General features: G+C 47.7%; 1 protein-coding gene across 2 annotated transcripts in view; it reads left to right on the top strand.

Annotated features, from left to right (window-relative positions):
* The window catches only part of LOC116825777 (ceramide synthase 4-like), a 145,955-nt gene that overhangs the window by 102,929 nt on the left and 26,416 nt on the right, over positions 1–16,610 (top strand). For both annotated transcript variants that reach the window (XM_032782033.2, XM_032782032.1), the window contains 3 exons: positions 9,195–9,312; positions 12,984–13,102; positions 15,907–15,964. In XM_032782033.2, coding sequence (XP_032637924.1) covers positions 9,195–9,312; positions 12,984–13,102; positions 15,907–15,964 — 295 coding nt within the window. The remainder of the gene's footprint in view (positions 1–9,194; positions 9,313–12,983; positions 13,103–15,906; positions 15,965–16,610) is intronic.

Genomic DNA, 16,610 nt, shown 5'->3' with positions numbered 1-16,610 from the left:
TGAGGGGAAAGCAGTGGATGTGTTATTCCTTGACTTTAGCAAAGCTTTTGATATGGTCTCCCACAGTATTCTTGCCAGCAAGTTAAAGAAGTATGGGCTGGATGAATGGACTATAAGGTGGATAGAAAGCTGGCTAGATCGGGGCTCAACGGGTAGTGATCAATGGCTCCATGTCTAGTTGGCAGCCGGTATCAAGCGGAGTGCCCCAAGGGTCGGTCCTGGGGCTGGTTTTGTTCAATATCTTCATTAATGATCTGGAGGATGGCAGGACTGCACCCTCAGAGATCGAGGAATGTGATCATTTCCCTCTATTCGGCATTGGTGAGGCCTCATCTGGAGTACTGTGTCCAGTTTTGGGCCCCACACTATAAGAAGGAAGTGGAAAAATTGGAAAGAGTCCAGCAGAGGGCAACAAAAATGATTAGGGGGCTGGAGCACATGACCTCTGAGGAAAGGCTGAAGGAACTGGGATTGTTTAGTTTGCAGAAGGGAAGAATGAGGGGGGATCTGATAGCTGCTTTCAACTATCTGAAAGCGGGTTCCAGAGAGGATGGATCTGGACTGGTCTCAGTGGTAGCAGATGACAGAACAAGGAGTAATGGTCTCAAGTTGCAGTGGGGGAGGTTTAGGTTGGATATTAGGAAAAAGTTTTTCACTGGGAGGGTGGTGAAGCACTGAATTGGGTTACTGAGGGAGGTGGTGGAATCTCCTTCCTTAGAGGTTTTTAAAGTCAGGCTTGACAAAGCCCAGGCTGGGATGATTTAGTTGGGGTTGGAACTGCTTTGAGCAGGGGACTGAACTAGATGACCTCTCTGCAGGTCCCTTCCAGTCGTATGATTCTGTGGTGGTCCTGAACCAGTGTGCAAACATGTGTCAGGAGCATTGTTGCTGGAAGGGTCTCTCCTTCTAATGGAATGGCTGGCTGTTTTCTCCTGTGCCTCTCATCCATGTGGTGTCCGTGAGGAGTGCTCCTAGGCCATTCTGCAGGGCGTTGTGCATGCTGAGGGCTAACCAGCCCCAAGTTCCATCAGCTGCAGTTCCCAGTGGGCTGTAGGAGGGAGAGACAGTATCCGGCAGAGCCAGGCTCTAGCTCAAGGGGACTATTTGACTTTTTACAGGTCCTTTGAAGGAGCCTTAGAGCAGAGGTCCTGGCTTCTTGCGTTCGTTAAGCATCCCATGGCACTTCCTCCCTGCCCTGCAGAGTCAGAGTCTTTGCTATGGTGTCCAGCCAAGGCAAGGCCACGATCTCTGTGTAAATGCCCCTGCAGGTTAGTAGAGTATGATATCCACTTCCTGCCCTGACATGTTGTGTCGTGACTGTGAATTGTGAAACGCTTTCGGGGGATGTGCAGCCATTTGTGTATCGCTTTAAATGAGTAAAGAGCCCTGGAACACTGCTGAGGCAAGGCATTCTGAAGATTGGAGATGTTATCCCTCTCAGCTCAGATCCTGCCCTGCACTCTCCATCAGTGCATGTTTTAACAGAGAGTGTTTTGGCAGCAGACTCAGGTGCATATGCTCTCCACGTGGTGTCTGCTATTCCTGCACTGACATGCTGGGATCTTCTTATATATGAAGATAAAGAACTGCACTGTGTCCTCACTCATACTCACCAAACACTGTATCACATTACTGGGTCAATGTCTGCTGGAGCTAAAAGCCAAGTCCCTAGCTCCCTGCATCAAAGCATGGGAAACTGGTTTTTCTTTCAGGGACAAGTTTATTCTTTCTTACTCTAGGGCTTGGCCCAGGGTTTCCACACCCAATTGGGCACCAGGTGGAGAGCCGTGATGCAGACCAAATGCTACGGGGTTTTATTATCAGCAGCAGTCTCCATTGGCAGGACTTCAGCTCATGTCTCAGCCAGATTTCCAGAGAAGTTCTCTGTCATGGTAAAACTCAAGCCAGCAATGACTGACACAATCCAGTGGCTGGAAGATGACGCTAAAATCAGGTGCACATTTAACAGGGAGGATAACTAACCATTGAAACAACTCTCCAAGGGATGTGGTGAATTCTCTGTCACGTGAGGTCTCGAAGTCAAGACTGGGATCTCTTGTATCTTGCTCAGTTGGAAGTTGCTGTGCTTGGTACAGCAATTGCTGACTGAGTCTGTGGCCTGATTATGCGGGAGGTCAGACTTTAGGGCAAGAAGTCTGACCTGACAGAGATCACAAAGATCTGTCCTGCCCTTAAAATCCTTGAATCTGTGCTTGATGTTCTTCCCAAGCTCCCTTGCTGTGCCCATGCTGAGGAGCAGCCTCGCAGAGCAGCTGAGCCACATCATAAGTGTGCTGGGCGCTGTTCTGCTTTGGATTCTCAGTTCCCACCCAGCTCAGTCCATCCTGCTTCAGGGTTTCCTATATACATCGTGTCACAAGGACGGAAGGATCCGTTCCCCTTTCTCAGCCTTTACTGGAAGATAATGTCTGCCTTTCAGTAAAGCGCCAAGGGAGGAGGGGGATTATGCCCCCAAGATCAATGTGGGGAGGGGACCCTCCCTGGGTGAATCATGTCCCTCCATGTTTCAGGGAGATGAGTGTTGTTACCCGGGGTTCTTTCAACCCAAAGCTCTTGGTAACGTTACTCTGTGCGAGGTGGTGTCAGGAAATAAATCAGTGGAAACACGGCCATCCAACCGATAGATGGCTGGCACAAACAGGACAACACAAGAGTGCTTTCACTTAAAGCTAAACTTTATTTAGTCTCAAGCACTTATACACGTCCACAAGAAGTTAGTAAAACACCCCCAACCCTTGATAATTACCAAAGCTGAGTGTGGCTTTCAAGTGATACAGTGGCAGCCCGTCTGCTGCTGGGGAACACAAGATGCATCCAGATGGAGAGGCCAGTCCTGAAACGAGTCCCACCTGTCTCAAGCTTTTTCCTCTTATTTATACATTAGTAATTAAAGAAACCTTGTTAAGTAAGCAGTTTCAAGCAAGAGGTTCGTTCTCATTATTGATTAACCAGGTGTGGGTTTTTCCAGAACTTGCAGCCTTGAGACCTCAATAGACATTCCTGGGGCATATCCTACTTTTTTAAAATGTATGTATCAGCAGTTTCAACCCAATTCTTATCAGGAAGGACGTGGGGTCAAGCCGCCCTTTTGGTGGCACCCTAAACCCCCCTTCCTTCCTGCCTGGGTCAAGCTGAGACTTGCTTTTAACAGCTTGCCAACTAGGCTGTCTTTAACAATAAGCCATAGTGGTTTCAGGCACTTTACTGGTTTGCCAAAGTCTCGTCGTACAGGTGTCATCAGTCTTGTCCACTGCTGGACATGAGCAGTAGTGCGGTGTGGGTGCCTCTGCTTTGCCTCAGTTAATAGAGCCCAGACAGTGGCTGAATTTACTTGCAGACCCCCTGTGCACCAGGGAGGTATGTGCAGAGCTGCAGGTGTTCAGGGGCCAGTGGAAAAGCACAGAACCTCTGTGTGGTCTTGTGCTTCTGCAGGAACCTCATAACTCAGTGCAGACCCTGCAGCGCTACATTGCTGGAAGTCAGTTTGCCCCTCCGAATGGCCAAGTTGAGCACTTGTGTTCTGCAGTGCACTTGAGCAGTGTGACAGGTCTACCTCTGGGGCACAGGCTACCCTCCAGGGTGCTCTGGGGTAGATCAGCCAATGTCATGTCCTTGGCAGGTCACTGTTTGGGAAGGGTGACTGCAGTCTCCTGTTTCCATTCCCTTGTGCTGGGACTGTCTCCCGCAAATTTTCATTCTTCAGAGTTCAGTTTTTGTTCCAGGTGCCTGCACTGACTTTCCTCATCTGGCTGTATTTGTGACTGAATCCCACTGTCTGATGAAAACAATGCACTGGCATCTTCCAGAACTAGAGGGAGAGAGAAAACCATGAAAATAAAGGGTAGGTCCAAACTCCAGGGAGAGTCAAGTGCTTTAGGGGAAAGCTTTGCTGTGCTGTAAGCTCGAGCTACAAAATAAGCTGAAAACCTTGTGTGAAAGAAAACTCCTCTCCTAGCTTGAAGCCGTATGTGGCCCACCCAGCTCAAGGACTATTGGCCCCATCTTCATTGGCCAAAACCCTTCCTCCTTTATGGGAAGCACGTTTCTTTGTTCTAACCAAAAGCCAAGGAGACGAGTTACCAAATACATTATCTACAGAAACCATTTTCATCACTCATGCTTCATCCCAACTCCCAATGGACATGGACATTGGGTATTGTCCTCTTCAAGTGCCCACGTCCAGTGTTGTATGCATACCTCCATCACAGTCTTATGTTCAGCTTAATAACTTGAGCCACCACATCCTTGAAGTAAGAAGTCTGGACAAGTTAAGAAGGCGAACCTTAGAGCTCAGTGCTCAAGGCCAGCGGCACAATTTATTCATAGAAATAATGTGAATGGAAAGCTGTACCACTCATCATACACGTGGAAGTTATGGTGAGAACACAAAAACAGCATCCAGAGATGTAAGAGGTCCATTGTTTCACTCTTTTTAATTCAGCTTTCAAAGATTGATATTGAAAATAACTTACCTGAAACTATACTTAGCACATCCCTGTCCCTCATTTATGGGCATAGATCAGTGCGTTGATCTCTATCAGACAAAGTGCTCAGCCTTCACTGGTATTCTAGAAACAAAAACAATTGGGGAAAAAAACAAACAGTTATGCTTGCTAAGTGACAACACTGAAATTGATGAACTATTTTTTGCAAAACCCAGGCCCTTAAATGGCAGGAAATTAGTACTTAAAGGAATAAAAAATCTTACCCTGCTTGCATAATAAGAATAGCCTTATCAAACAGAAAAAATGCACATTCCATTACAACACAAGAACCTTAACTCTGATCCAATGGGTTTTTTTGCATTATTTTTATATTTGTTTTAAAATTAGTATTTTAAAATGATTTTAATGTAATGTTATTCATCTGACCGTAAATTTGTTTGGTAAAGTACTTCGAACTGCTATTGCTTGGGAACATTTGTTTTCTATGTAATAATAGGAAAGTCTATAATTTATCAACTTGAATGTATGTGGACACACATTTAAGGTTAACCCATATATCATTAATGAGTGTGTCTGCGCGTTTGTGTTCATAATTTGTTTCTTTTGCAGAAAGCCGTTGTGTGTGTTTATATTTTGCAGTTGCTCGTGAGGAGTTGAGGCTGCCATGATGAAACATGCACTTCTTTCTATTAAAATTAATGCATTTCTACCCTGGCTATGTAGATTTATGACAGTCTTAACTATTCGTTTCCTTATGACTTAGTTCTTGGGTTTTGTAACAGATGCAATAGGTAATTGGCAGATGCAGGGACAGTCTCTGGAAAAGAAAGAGCATCCTCCTGGCTACATTATCTTACAGCCAGCTGCCTCTGACCTCCCTGGGAAGTCCAGCCAGTCGGGAATCAGCCATAGGTTGAGGCTTCTGCAGTGCCATTCCTCAGGAAAGAGGAGCTGTATGGAAAAGTGACAGGGAACTGGCTGCACTGGCCCTCTGGCACCTGGGGTTTCCCCCTGCCAGGTGATCTCCAGAAAGTCAGCTCAGGCAGCTTGAAGAATGATTTGCACCGTGGCAGGGGCAGAAATCAGCCTCAGTGGGATGGAGAAGCTGGCCCCTCATGTACAGTGCTGCCGCCACTGCAGTGAATGACTGAAAATGTCCATTGACATTTATGAGAGCCCAGGACTCCTATTGAGATTTGCTGGAATAGAATTGTACACCATAATTATTCACAACAGAAATTGCTACCAACTTTGCTTCATTTCAAACAGTTTTTCTCACATGTCACTAATGCCCAAGTTTCCATGGAGATGCAGCCCTGTGGAAAACCTGAAAGGGTCATGACAAGCCGTCACTGAGCTAAAGGGAGACAAAGTCCCAGTGTCCAATCGGGGAGTTGTGAATGGCTTGTGAAGCCCTGCAGGCACAGTCAGACAGGGCAGAGCTTTTCTTCAGAAGGACTGTGTCAGGAGAGCCATTTGGTCTGAGGCTTAGCAGGCCTTGTGCAGAAGGCCCTGGAGGGTCTGTGGCATGCACTGATCCACAGTTGCCTGGGTGACCTTTTTCCTGCGTGGTGGCAGGTCTGAGTAGCTGTCTCAGCATCTCTCTTGTGCAGGAGCAGTTGCGTGGCGATGCTAAGCAGTTCTTCCCTTTGTCTCCTCTTGCTGTAGGAACCTACCCAGTTTATTCCGCGGGCTCCCTCCTTTCCTCCTCCATGGAGCTGGTGACTTAGACCCATGACTCCAGAGTCGACGGTGCAATCTGTGAGGTTGTAATTAGCCACAGAAAATGAGCTAAGAGGAGGAAACAGAACAGGATTTAATTTTCAATTAAACAACGAGTCAGTCTACATCCAGCGTATGCAACCTTCCTGACTCGGAGGAGGAAAGAAACCGCAGGCCTGAATCCCCATTCATGTTAGTGAGAGCAGAACTGGGCTCAAAAGCATCTACAGCAAAAGACACTGTAACTTTGCTTAGTTACCATCTATTTTCTTCAGTCTCAGCCAGTGCCTGAGGTAGTGAGATTTCACCATCTGGTCATAACGAGCCAGAGGTAGACGGAGACAGGAGAACATCAAAGCAGTATTAAAGATCACTCAGTGGGGCAGCAGAGCTGAGGCGGGGGCAAGCTAGTGCCACCTCAGTGGAATATTGGGGGGCTGATCTTTTGTCCCCCACTCCTTGTATCGCCGACAGTCAGTCTGAGATGTAAACTGCTGAGAGCCCTCTTCTCAGCATTCAGCCAGCTGCCCTCCACTCAGTTCTAGTAGCTCCCCTCGCTCCCTATGCGGAGCACCCATCCTTGAAACTCCAGTCTCCCCTATTTCCCATACAGAGCACATGCCCTGCTCCCCTAACCTCCCCACTCCCCATACAGAGCACACGCCCTGCCCCCTCCTATCCTTGACACCCCAACCTCCCCCACTCCCCATATGGAGCACTGGCCCTGCCCCCTCCTATCCCTGACACCCCAACCTCCCCACTCCCCATACAGAGCACACACCCTGCCCCCTCCTATCCCTAACACCCCAACCTCCCCCATTCCCCATACAGAGCACTGGCCCTGCCCCCTCCTATCCCTGACACCCCAACCTTCCCACTTCCCATACAGAACACACACCCTGCCCTTCCTACCCCTGACACCCTAATCTCCCCCACTCCCTATACAGAACACCTGCCCTGCCCCATCCCTGACACCCCGTTGCCCATGCAGAACAATCAGCCTGGGGATGAGAGGGCTACTGTTGGGGTGGCTATGCACAGAGGAGGTAGAGGCTTATCCATCACCCTCCAAACCCGCCAGTGTGTGACATGAGTAATACAATTGTGTGACACATGATCAGGATGTAGAACACTGGGGTTTTGGTTGCTCTTCCTCTCTCTAAGTGTCTGTTGGAAGGACACTTTCACTCTGGTTTTTTAAAAGGACTCTAGAAAAACAGCCCCTTACATGGGTACTCAGCAGGGTTTGTACCTGGACTTTCAGCTCCACCACACAGTCCTCTACCACTTGAGCTAAAGGAGTGGCTGTTAACCTCTGTAGTGGAACCGCCACTAAGAGAAATGTCAGCGGTTTGCTAGACAGCAGTGGAGTTTTGGGGATCAGGAATCCTGGGTGGTTTAGCCATGGGGGTACAGACAAGAGAGGCAAGCACAGAGATGGGTCACATTCCAGAAGGCAGTGGGGCTGGATAGATGAGCTTTATGTATGCCATATAAGAGACAGGAGCTCTACTCCCAGACCTTCCTGAAGTGACTTTGTGCAACCTCTCTGTTAACACATGTGTGAAGTAGAAGGAATAATACTTGACTGTCTCCTAAGATAGAGGTCTGAGGCTCTGAAGTGCCCAGATATAGAAACAGCCAGCAGAGGTAAGATTTGAATTCATGTAAAAGCAGCAAAGAGTCCTGTGGCACCTTACAGACTAACAGATGTATTGGTCCTGTGGCACTTTAGTCTACAAGGTGCCACGGGACTCTTCGCTACTTTTACAGATCCAGACTAACACAGCTACCCCTCTGATATTTGAATTCATGGCTCCTGCTTCCAAGCTCAGTGCACTGTCCCCTAGACGATAGGATACTTGGATAAGCTTGTTCTTTCTTCTCCACCATGGACTGTCACCTGGTTTAGGCAGAAGAGGCTGAGCTGCAGAACATTTCAAAGTCTGGTAAAGTTGAGAAACCTGGCTGCAGGGCAGCCATGCACCAGGCCCTTTCTCTGGTTTGATAAGAAGCAAGCACACTATCCAGTGTCTGTCTCATGTCAGGAAAACCTGGTGCAAAGATTCCCCTGTAGAGGATCAAGGAGAAGTTGACTCTGTCGAGCCAGTTAAGAGCTCCTGACAGTTGGCCGTTTAGTCCAGACCTGTCTGTTCTCTGCTCTAACCACCATCTTGCACTGCTCCTGGGTTTTATAACTGTTTGCTTAACACTGATTACAAATCATCTCTGATCTGACAGATAATCTAGAGGAGCTGTTATCACTCTGGGCACAAACTTCCTTCTGCTTCTGCTGCATATGCAGATAAAGTTCTCCTGAGAATTTGATATTGCAGCCTTAATGATAAGCCCTCAGGCAGAGACTCTCCCTTTTTTTTTCCCCAGGAGGCACACGCGCACCTGGGAAAATGTATGACTATTCAGTGCTAATTACCTGGGAACACATTATCCTTTGGGAGGGAGAGGCAGTTCATTTAATGCCCCTGGGGTTTTCAATGCCTTATTAAAGAAAAGGGGTTGTCTGTACTTGGTGTCTAGTCTGTGTCTCATATCCCCTGTTTGTTCATCATTTGCTCATGTTTGTGAGGGTCTTTCCAGCTGCAAAAAGAGAGACAGAATTTTAAAAATTGGGACATTGAGTTCTCAACCCTCTGCCTGTGGCTCACAAACATATTTTCCTGTTTAAAAGGATGTTTTTCTCTCACATGTTTTAATGTGAGACCTGCACAGGGACTCCAGGACTGGGGTATTACCCCAAACTCCTTGTTACTAGCTATCAGATTGATAGTGTCCCTGGCACGAAGAACAGGGCTGGGAAGAATAAGGTCCAATGTTTCTGTTGTGCCTCGGGCCTACGTTCTCCCTCCCCACCTGCATGTTATGTGCTGTCTTTGGTTGGGTTGTAAACTTTTGGGGGGCGTGTCTTGGAGAACAGCTAAGACATTCTGGGAGCTGTAAGGCAATAATAATCATCTCTTGACTGAACCCTGCTGTGGTCTCTTGCAGATTCATAGCCCGGCCCCTGGGCAGAAAGCTGGGTTTGAGGGACAAGGTGAGACTGAACGCTCCACCCAATCCTGTGCTGGAAACCTTCTACGCTACTCACAGCAAGGATCCAAAGGAGGTGAGTTCCTTTTCCCTCTGACAGCCCCTTGTCCCTGAGCTCCTTCTTATCACTGTCTAACTGGAATTTCATTGAACTAAACTTTCTGGCCAAAGTTCTCAAATTTGGCAGCATAAAGTTAAGCAACTCCATCTATGTTTAGAGCCTCAGCCAAGCAGCTAGGTCCCCAGAGGTGCTGAGTATCTCCTTGACTGCAGTAGGAGCTGGGAGCACCCAGCACCTCTTAAAGCATCATCAGAAGCAGCTCCCAGTTCTACATAAGAGGCGACTGCTCTGTGCATTAGGCAGCTGGAGTTTAGGGGAGTTACGAGAAGGATGCCAGACTCTCTCCAAAACTCCAGGGGCAAGGGCACTGCTACCCCAAAAAGAAAAATGTCCTGTTCAGATGTCAACTCCTAACTCCTTGTTCATCTGCCTTCAAACATGGCCTCTTTGTGTGTATTTCTACATTACTTGTCAAACACCGCAAGACAAGTCAGACTCTCTTAGACTCTGACAGTTACTGCAGTCCAGTTAGTTCAGCCTGCAGATTCCGCTCGACAGCTACACTGCTCAGTGGTGTCGTGTGCTGCTATGAAGCCTGTGAGTTTGGAATCGGTCTTACTGGCAAGTACCACAAGCCAGTGTCCTCGGCATCATCACACACCCAATATGAAGCTGTGGAATTTCCCAGCAGGAGATGAGGAGACAGTGTTCTTTGCATGGGTTCTACTGCTGGGCAGAGTTCTCCAACAGCGGAAGGTTCTGACAGCAGTTTCCAGAGTTCTAGTTGTTCCTGCTCTCAAGGACAGAATTGGAAGGGAGTTGAAACCTCATGCTTTGGGGTTTAAATCAATCTATGAGGGATTAGCATGTGACCTGTGTAGAATGCGATTATCTCACTCCTGCGTGTTGTGGGATTTCTTCTGTGTTCCTCAAGATCTGGCCACTCAGATGCAAATACTGAACTAGATGAACCCGGGAACTGATTCAGCCTGGCAGTTCCTATGAGAAAGCACACCACCCACATGGATGTGTTTCACCTCCTAGCACCCTAGCATGATCGCCACCATGCCGCAGATGCTCAGAGGACAGGGTGACCAGGACAAAGTCATGCAGCAAGCCAGTGACAAAGTCCAGAACAGAATGCAGAACTCCTGATCTCCAGTAACCTGGCCAGCCTTCCCCTGCTAGCAATTGGAAGTGCTGAGGTTTCATTTCAGATGCAGAATGACAAAGGCCCTTTGTAACAGATTGGGTCCAAAATAAACAGCCAGAGGAGAGCCTCAGAGGCATGGAGACCCTGAACAAGAAAAGAAACAGGAAAGCAAAAGGTAAACAGTAGGTGAAATCCTGGCTCTCCTGAAGTCAGCAGCAAAACTCTCTTTGCCTTCAGTATGCCTGGATTCCCCCCCATGTGGTTAAATGGCAGGACTCAAAAGGTTATCTGACACAACAATGGAAATCCAGCCAATAGAAAGGAATCAGCTGTGGCAGATGAAATATATAGTGGAGAGAAGGAGGCCAAGAATGAATTTGAAGAGCAAATAGCTAAAGGTATAAGCACAAATATGTTCATTAGGTTTATCAGAAGCAGAAAACCTGCAGGTGAATCGATAAGCTCAAGGGACCATGAGGGAGAAGGACATCGCAGAGATGCTAATGATGGCTTAGCATGTCAGGAAGGCATTAAAGAGCTCCCCTGGGCCCCAACAGCCCCAACCTGGTATATCTGTGAGGCTTATCCAGCCTGGAGATGGGTGGGCCCAGCGCAGGGCTGGGTGGCACTGTGGTGGGGCAGGACTGCAACACAGAGCTCCCCAGTTCCTGGAAGAAGGGGTTGCTGACCAAGCTTGAGAGCCCTGGCAGTCCAGACCCTTTCAGAAAGGTGTACTGATTGCTCACACTTGCTATCTGGTCAGCTTCCTTTACCCCTCTGCAAGGGGACAGATACCCTGAACAACATAGCCACGGGACCCTGCCCTGGTAGACAGGAGCAGCACCCACCCTCTGCCCACAGGCTCACTAGAGAAGGAGAGCCTACCACCTCAATGCAATTGAGTTTGGAGTTGTCAGTTATAAAGATGAAGTGCTGCCAGGGATTGAGGGATGCTATAAAGAGGTGCTGAAACAAATTAGTGAATTAGAAAGCAACAAGGGAAAGGTATAACATGGCCCAGAGTCTGGAAATTGAAGCTAGACAAATAGAAATAAAGCATAAATTTTCAATGGAAGGTAAGTAACCACTGGGTGACCTAAGATGTGGTGAATTCTCTGTTCCTTGAAGCCTTTAAACCAAGCCTGGATGTATTTCTAAAAGATACACTTCAGCACAGACAGAGGTATGGGCTTGATGCCGAGGTTACAAGTTGAGGGTCTGTGGCTTGGGTGTTGGACTAGATCAATGGTTTCAACTTTCTTTCTTTTATGAACCCTAAAAGATTTCAAAATGGAGGTGCAGACTCCTTTGGAAATCTTAGACATAGTCTGTGACTCCCCAGGGGTCTGCAGAGCACATGTTGAAAACCACTTGTCAAGGTTTTTTCCCCCACTTTGAACTTTAGTGTCTGAAAAGTGGGGACCTGCATGATTACTTTTAAGCTTAATTACCAACTTAAATTTGGTATGCTGCCACCAGCCAGAAATTCAGTGTCTGGCACACTTTCTGTTTCCCCAAAACCTTCCCTGGGGAACACAGATCCAAACCCCTTGGATCTTAAAACAAGGAGAAATTAACTTTCCCCCCCTTTTCCGCCCACCAGTCCCTGGTGAGTTCAGACCCAATCCCCTTGGACCTTAAAACAAGGAAAATCAATCAGATTCTTAAAAAGAAAGCTTTTAATTAAAGAAAGAAAAGATAAAAATTATCTCTGTAAAATCAGAATGGAAAATGCTTTACAGGGTACTCAGATTCATATAGACCAGAGGGACCCCCCATTCCAGCCTTAGATTCAAAGTTACAGCAAACAGAGGTAAAAATCCTTCCAGCAAAAAGAAACATTCACAAGTTGAGAAAACAAACATAAGACTAATCCGCCTTGCCTGGCTATTACTTACAATTTTGAAACATGAAAGACTGATTCAGAAAGATTTGGAGAGCCTGGATGTATGTCTGGTCCCTCTTAGTCCCAAGAGCGAACAACAACCAAAGCAAAAGAGCACAAACAAAGACTTCCCTCCACCAAGATTTGAAAGTATCTTGTCCCCCTATTGTCCTCTGGGTCAGGTGTCAGCCAGGTTTACTGATGGTCAAGTATACACGACGCCGCAAAACGATTTTAGATACGCAATTTCACGCTTACGAGAATAGCGTAGCTGAAATCGATATATCTAAATCGATGCACCACCCGTCTTCACGCGCTGGGATCAATGTGCGCGGCTCGCCATGTCGATTCCGAGAACTCCGTTGGTTTTGGTGGAGTTCCGGAATCGATGTAAGCGCGCTCAGGGATCGATATATCGCGTCTAGATGAGACGCGATATATCGATCCCCGAGCAATCGATTGTAACGCGCCGATATGGCGCGTCGTATAGACGTGGCCTGAGCTTCTCAACGCTTTACAGGTAAAAGAGACATTAACTCTTGACTATCTGTTTATGACACCACTGAACTAGATGATCACAGCACTCCCTTTAACCTTAAAATCTGTGAAGCTACAAGTCTGAATTCAGATTCCTTGGCTGTTTTCCAGGGGGAGCTGATCAGCTTATCCAAACAGTGTGACTTGCCCACCAGAAAGGTGGAGAGGTGGTTCCGATACCGGCGGAACCAGGACAAACCCAGCCTGACTACAAAATTCTGTGAGGCCAGGTGAGTGCTATGTTCAGAGGCCTTGGGTCACTTCAACCTTCCAGGAGGATCTGAGCTCTGCAGTCTATGCACAGCCTCCCTGCACCTCCGGGTCCCAGCTGGAATGTGCCCTTCCTGCTGCCCCTCTGCTTCACCTCCTCCCTCCTGTGCTGCCTCCCTACCCTAAATCAGAGGCCTCGCTTTTCCCTCCATCTTCAGCCCCTCGACTGTCTCCTTGGCCCTGTCTCCTCCTATGCCTGCCCTCCTCACTCCTTCTGATCCCTACCTGCCCTTACATTCCTCACCTTTAAACGGGCTTGTTACCCGGGGTTTTCAGAACCCAAAGCAGGGGTAACTAACTGTTCCACTCCAGGCAGTTTCAGGAATAAATTAGTGGGAGCACAGCAATTTCCATCTGATAAATTGTTAATACAAGCAAACGTGCTTTTATCTAAAATGACAGGTTGTTGGATTTAAACACCCTCAGACTCATAAGCAGTAGGGCTAGGACATCCCAGATATAGTTACCCACAATCTGAGATGGTTTTAAGTAATCACCGGCCGGGTTTCCAGGGGCCCTCTTTCCATCCAGCTGATGGAGAGTTTAGATGTCAGCTCCTTGCGCAGAGAAAAGCTCCCTCGGGCTGCTCCAAGGTATTCACTTTCACCTCGTTTTTTGTAGCCAACTCTAACAAAGCACACAGCCTATAGTGACTCCTAGTGAGTCAGCATAACAACTTCCACTGGGTCACCAATTCGCCTACTTTCAACAAACTGCTCAGTATCTCAAAACACTTCTAGTATTTCCATCCATAACAGCAACATGTCAGGGCACCTAAAACCAAGGTCGCTATCCACTCACTCTTCCATAACTTTCTGGCCCAGCCTCCCAATCTGATTAGCAAGTACGCAGCTGTCTGACCTTGTCTGACAAAGGCGTAAGATTATTCCCAGTGATGTGATGTTTGGTTTTCAGCTGGCAGTGGCTGAACGTACAAAATGGCTGACTGCAGCACTGTCACGCAGGAATGTCAAATTCCAGGGCAACAGGCTCCATCACCTCTGCTTTCAAACATGACGTCTCCTGAAAAATCTATTGACACCCCCTCCCCGTCCTTCTCCTGCCTTCAGAACCCTCGAGGCTGCTTCCCCTCCTCCGGACCTCCTCTTCCCCCTTTAAACTGACTCCTGCTACTGAACCCTTACTGTGGTGCTGCTCATCCCCCTCCACAGTGATTACCCTAGAAGGTGCTGTCCAGAGGCTAGGCCAGCTCCTCTGCTGGTGTCAGGTGGCCCCACCAGTTTACATCAGCAGAGCTCAGCTCCTGTATCCCTTTGGTTCAGTATGTTTGGTGGGTGCTCAGCAATTGTAATTCCCCCAACACCCTTCTGAAACTGCTATGTATAAATCAGCTCAATTACAGAGATGACAAAGCTGAGGCACAGGGAGGTCAAGGCAAAACTGGGTTCCTTGGGTTTTGGGTCCCCAAGTTTAGACAGCAAAGATGTCTCAAGCTGGGCATGCAAAAATGTAAGTCCCCAAAAGGAGAGGTTCTGGGCAGCAACCACTTCCACTGGCTTCTGCTGGAAGGAGGCTAGAGAGGGATTGTCACAGCACCAGTCTTTCATGTGATGCCTCTCACCCCGTGTCTGCATTGCTCGGTGACATTCTCTGGGGGTCAGATTAGATGCTCAGAATGGTCCCTGGCCATCGCTGACTCCATGAAACATTCTGTATGTGCCCAGGAAGAGGGTCTAGAGGACCTAGTGAGCTGTTGCCATGTCTAATGTCTCTGATGCACTGATCAGTCTGAATATGTTCAGTGTACTTGCCCAGGGGCTGAGGCACTCTATACCCTGGGGTTCCCATCTCTTGCAGGCAGGGCCTGGGAGCTGAAGCTCTTGTACATAACAGTGGACCTCTACCACCACGCAGGGGCTAATGCAAGCAGCAATTTCCATACAGAGGAGGAATAGAAAAATAAGGGATCAAAAATAAAGGAACAGGTCCAGTGAAATCCCCATAGTCTCTGCTAATCCCATTCCACTGAGCCCAGCTGACGTGCCAGGAGTCACACGCTGCTGAAAGTCTGCTTTGGCCAGGGATCACAGCTGCTGAACGGATGTGGCCCTTCCCTATATCAGGGTCAGAGCGAGGAAGGAGCCATGGTTTGAAGCCTGTTGCTCCTGGCATAAAAATATCCCAGTTCCCCTATGCTCATTCCCTCCACCAATCCCAGAAATGTGTTAGACTGGGCTAGTTACCATACAGAGGAACAGGATTCTGGGAAGTGATGAGGGATTGAAATAGAGGCATCTTGACAAACACTTAGCACCTGAATATTTGGGATGAGAGAATTAAATTACCTGTGTCACTGTAAGAGGTGGGTTGAAATCCAAGCTCTAATTACATCAATGGGAGTTTTGCCATGGACTTCACTGGGGCCAGGATTTCTCCCTGGGACTGAGATTCAGGAGAGATAGGTTGTATTCCCAGTGTATTCTCTGGGTGATCATGGGCAAGACATTTACCCACTCTGTTCCTCAGTTTCCTCATCTGTACCGTGGAGATGTTACTTTCCTATCTCCTATGAGGCTGAGCAATTACTGTTTGTAAAGTTCTTGGAGATCCTGGAATCGAAAGTGCTAGAGACATGCAAAGTGTTACTATAATTTATTATCATCTGGATGAGCATTTGATACCACCACAGCCCATGTGCCTTTGGCAATGTCACTGTTTGAATGAATGTCTGGCTGACACTGGGCACAGAGTTGTAGCCTGACCTCTGATGGAGTTTTAATGTGCTTTGTTTTGTTTGTTTTAGCTGGAGGTTTACATTTTACTTCATTTCTTTCTTCACTGGACTTGCTGTCCTGTATGATGTGAGTATATAAGCAGTGCCTACTCGGGTCAGCTGAAATGGTAGATTTTATAATTCAAACACATGTCCACTTGGACCTGAGCTTACACACCCTCTGCAACGCACATCAGCCACTAGATGGCAAACACGTTTTGTCTTGATTAATTTAGGTTGGAGCTCAACCTCCATCTTGGATGTGAAAGGATCCCTAGCAGATTGTCAATCCCTGAACCACTCATTCCCCTCTGTGATCATTTAGTGATATAGAAGGATGTGCACAGACAACCTTAACTCTAGCATCTCCTAACGTTTGAGTGCTTGACTTTGCAACCTTAATGTTCTGTTCATGTGTTTTTTTGTGGATGAAATGTCCTATGTTTTTAAAACCATATTGAGCCCCACGTGGGTCAGCAGCAGGGTTGGGACTTCTAGATCCATAGCACACACTTCTGCCACGGGAGCTAACGGACAGCAGTAGCAGATTGTCATCCTCTACTTGGACTACGCTAGAGGGGGATGAGACACACACGTGGCCAGTGGGAGTCAGAGATATTTGCTGACAGCAGAAGAATGGTGAGACTCAGGAATCCTGGGTTCAGTTTCAGGTTCTAGAGGGGAATGTCCTCTAATGTTTACAGAGTCTTCTGCTTCCTCCAAGCCTGTGCCTT

The sequence above is a fragment of the Chelonoidis abingdonii genome, chromosome 11, assembly GCF_003597395.2.
Source record: "Chelonoidis abingdonii isolate Lonesome George chromosome 11, CheloAbing_2.0, whole genome shotgun sequence".
Lineage (NCBI taxonomy): Eukaryota > Metazoa > Chordata > Testudines > Testudinidae > Chelonoidis > Chelonoidis abingdonii.
This window is presented reverse-complemented; position numbering and strand designations above follow the sequence as displayed.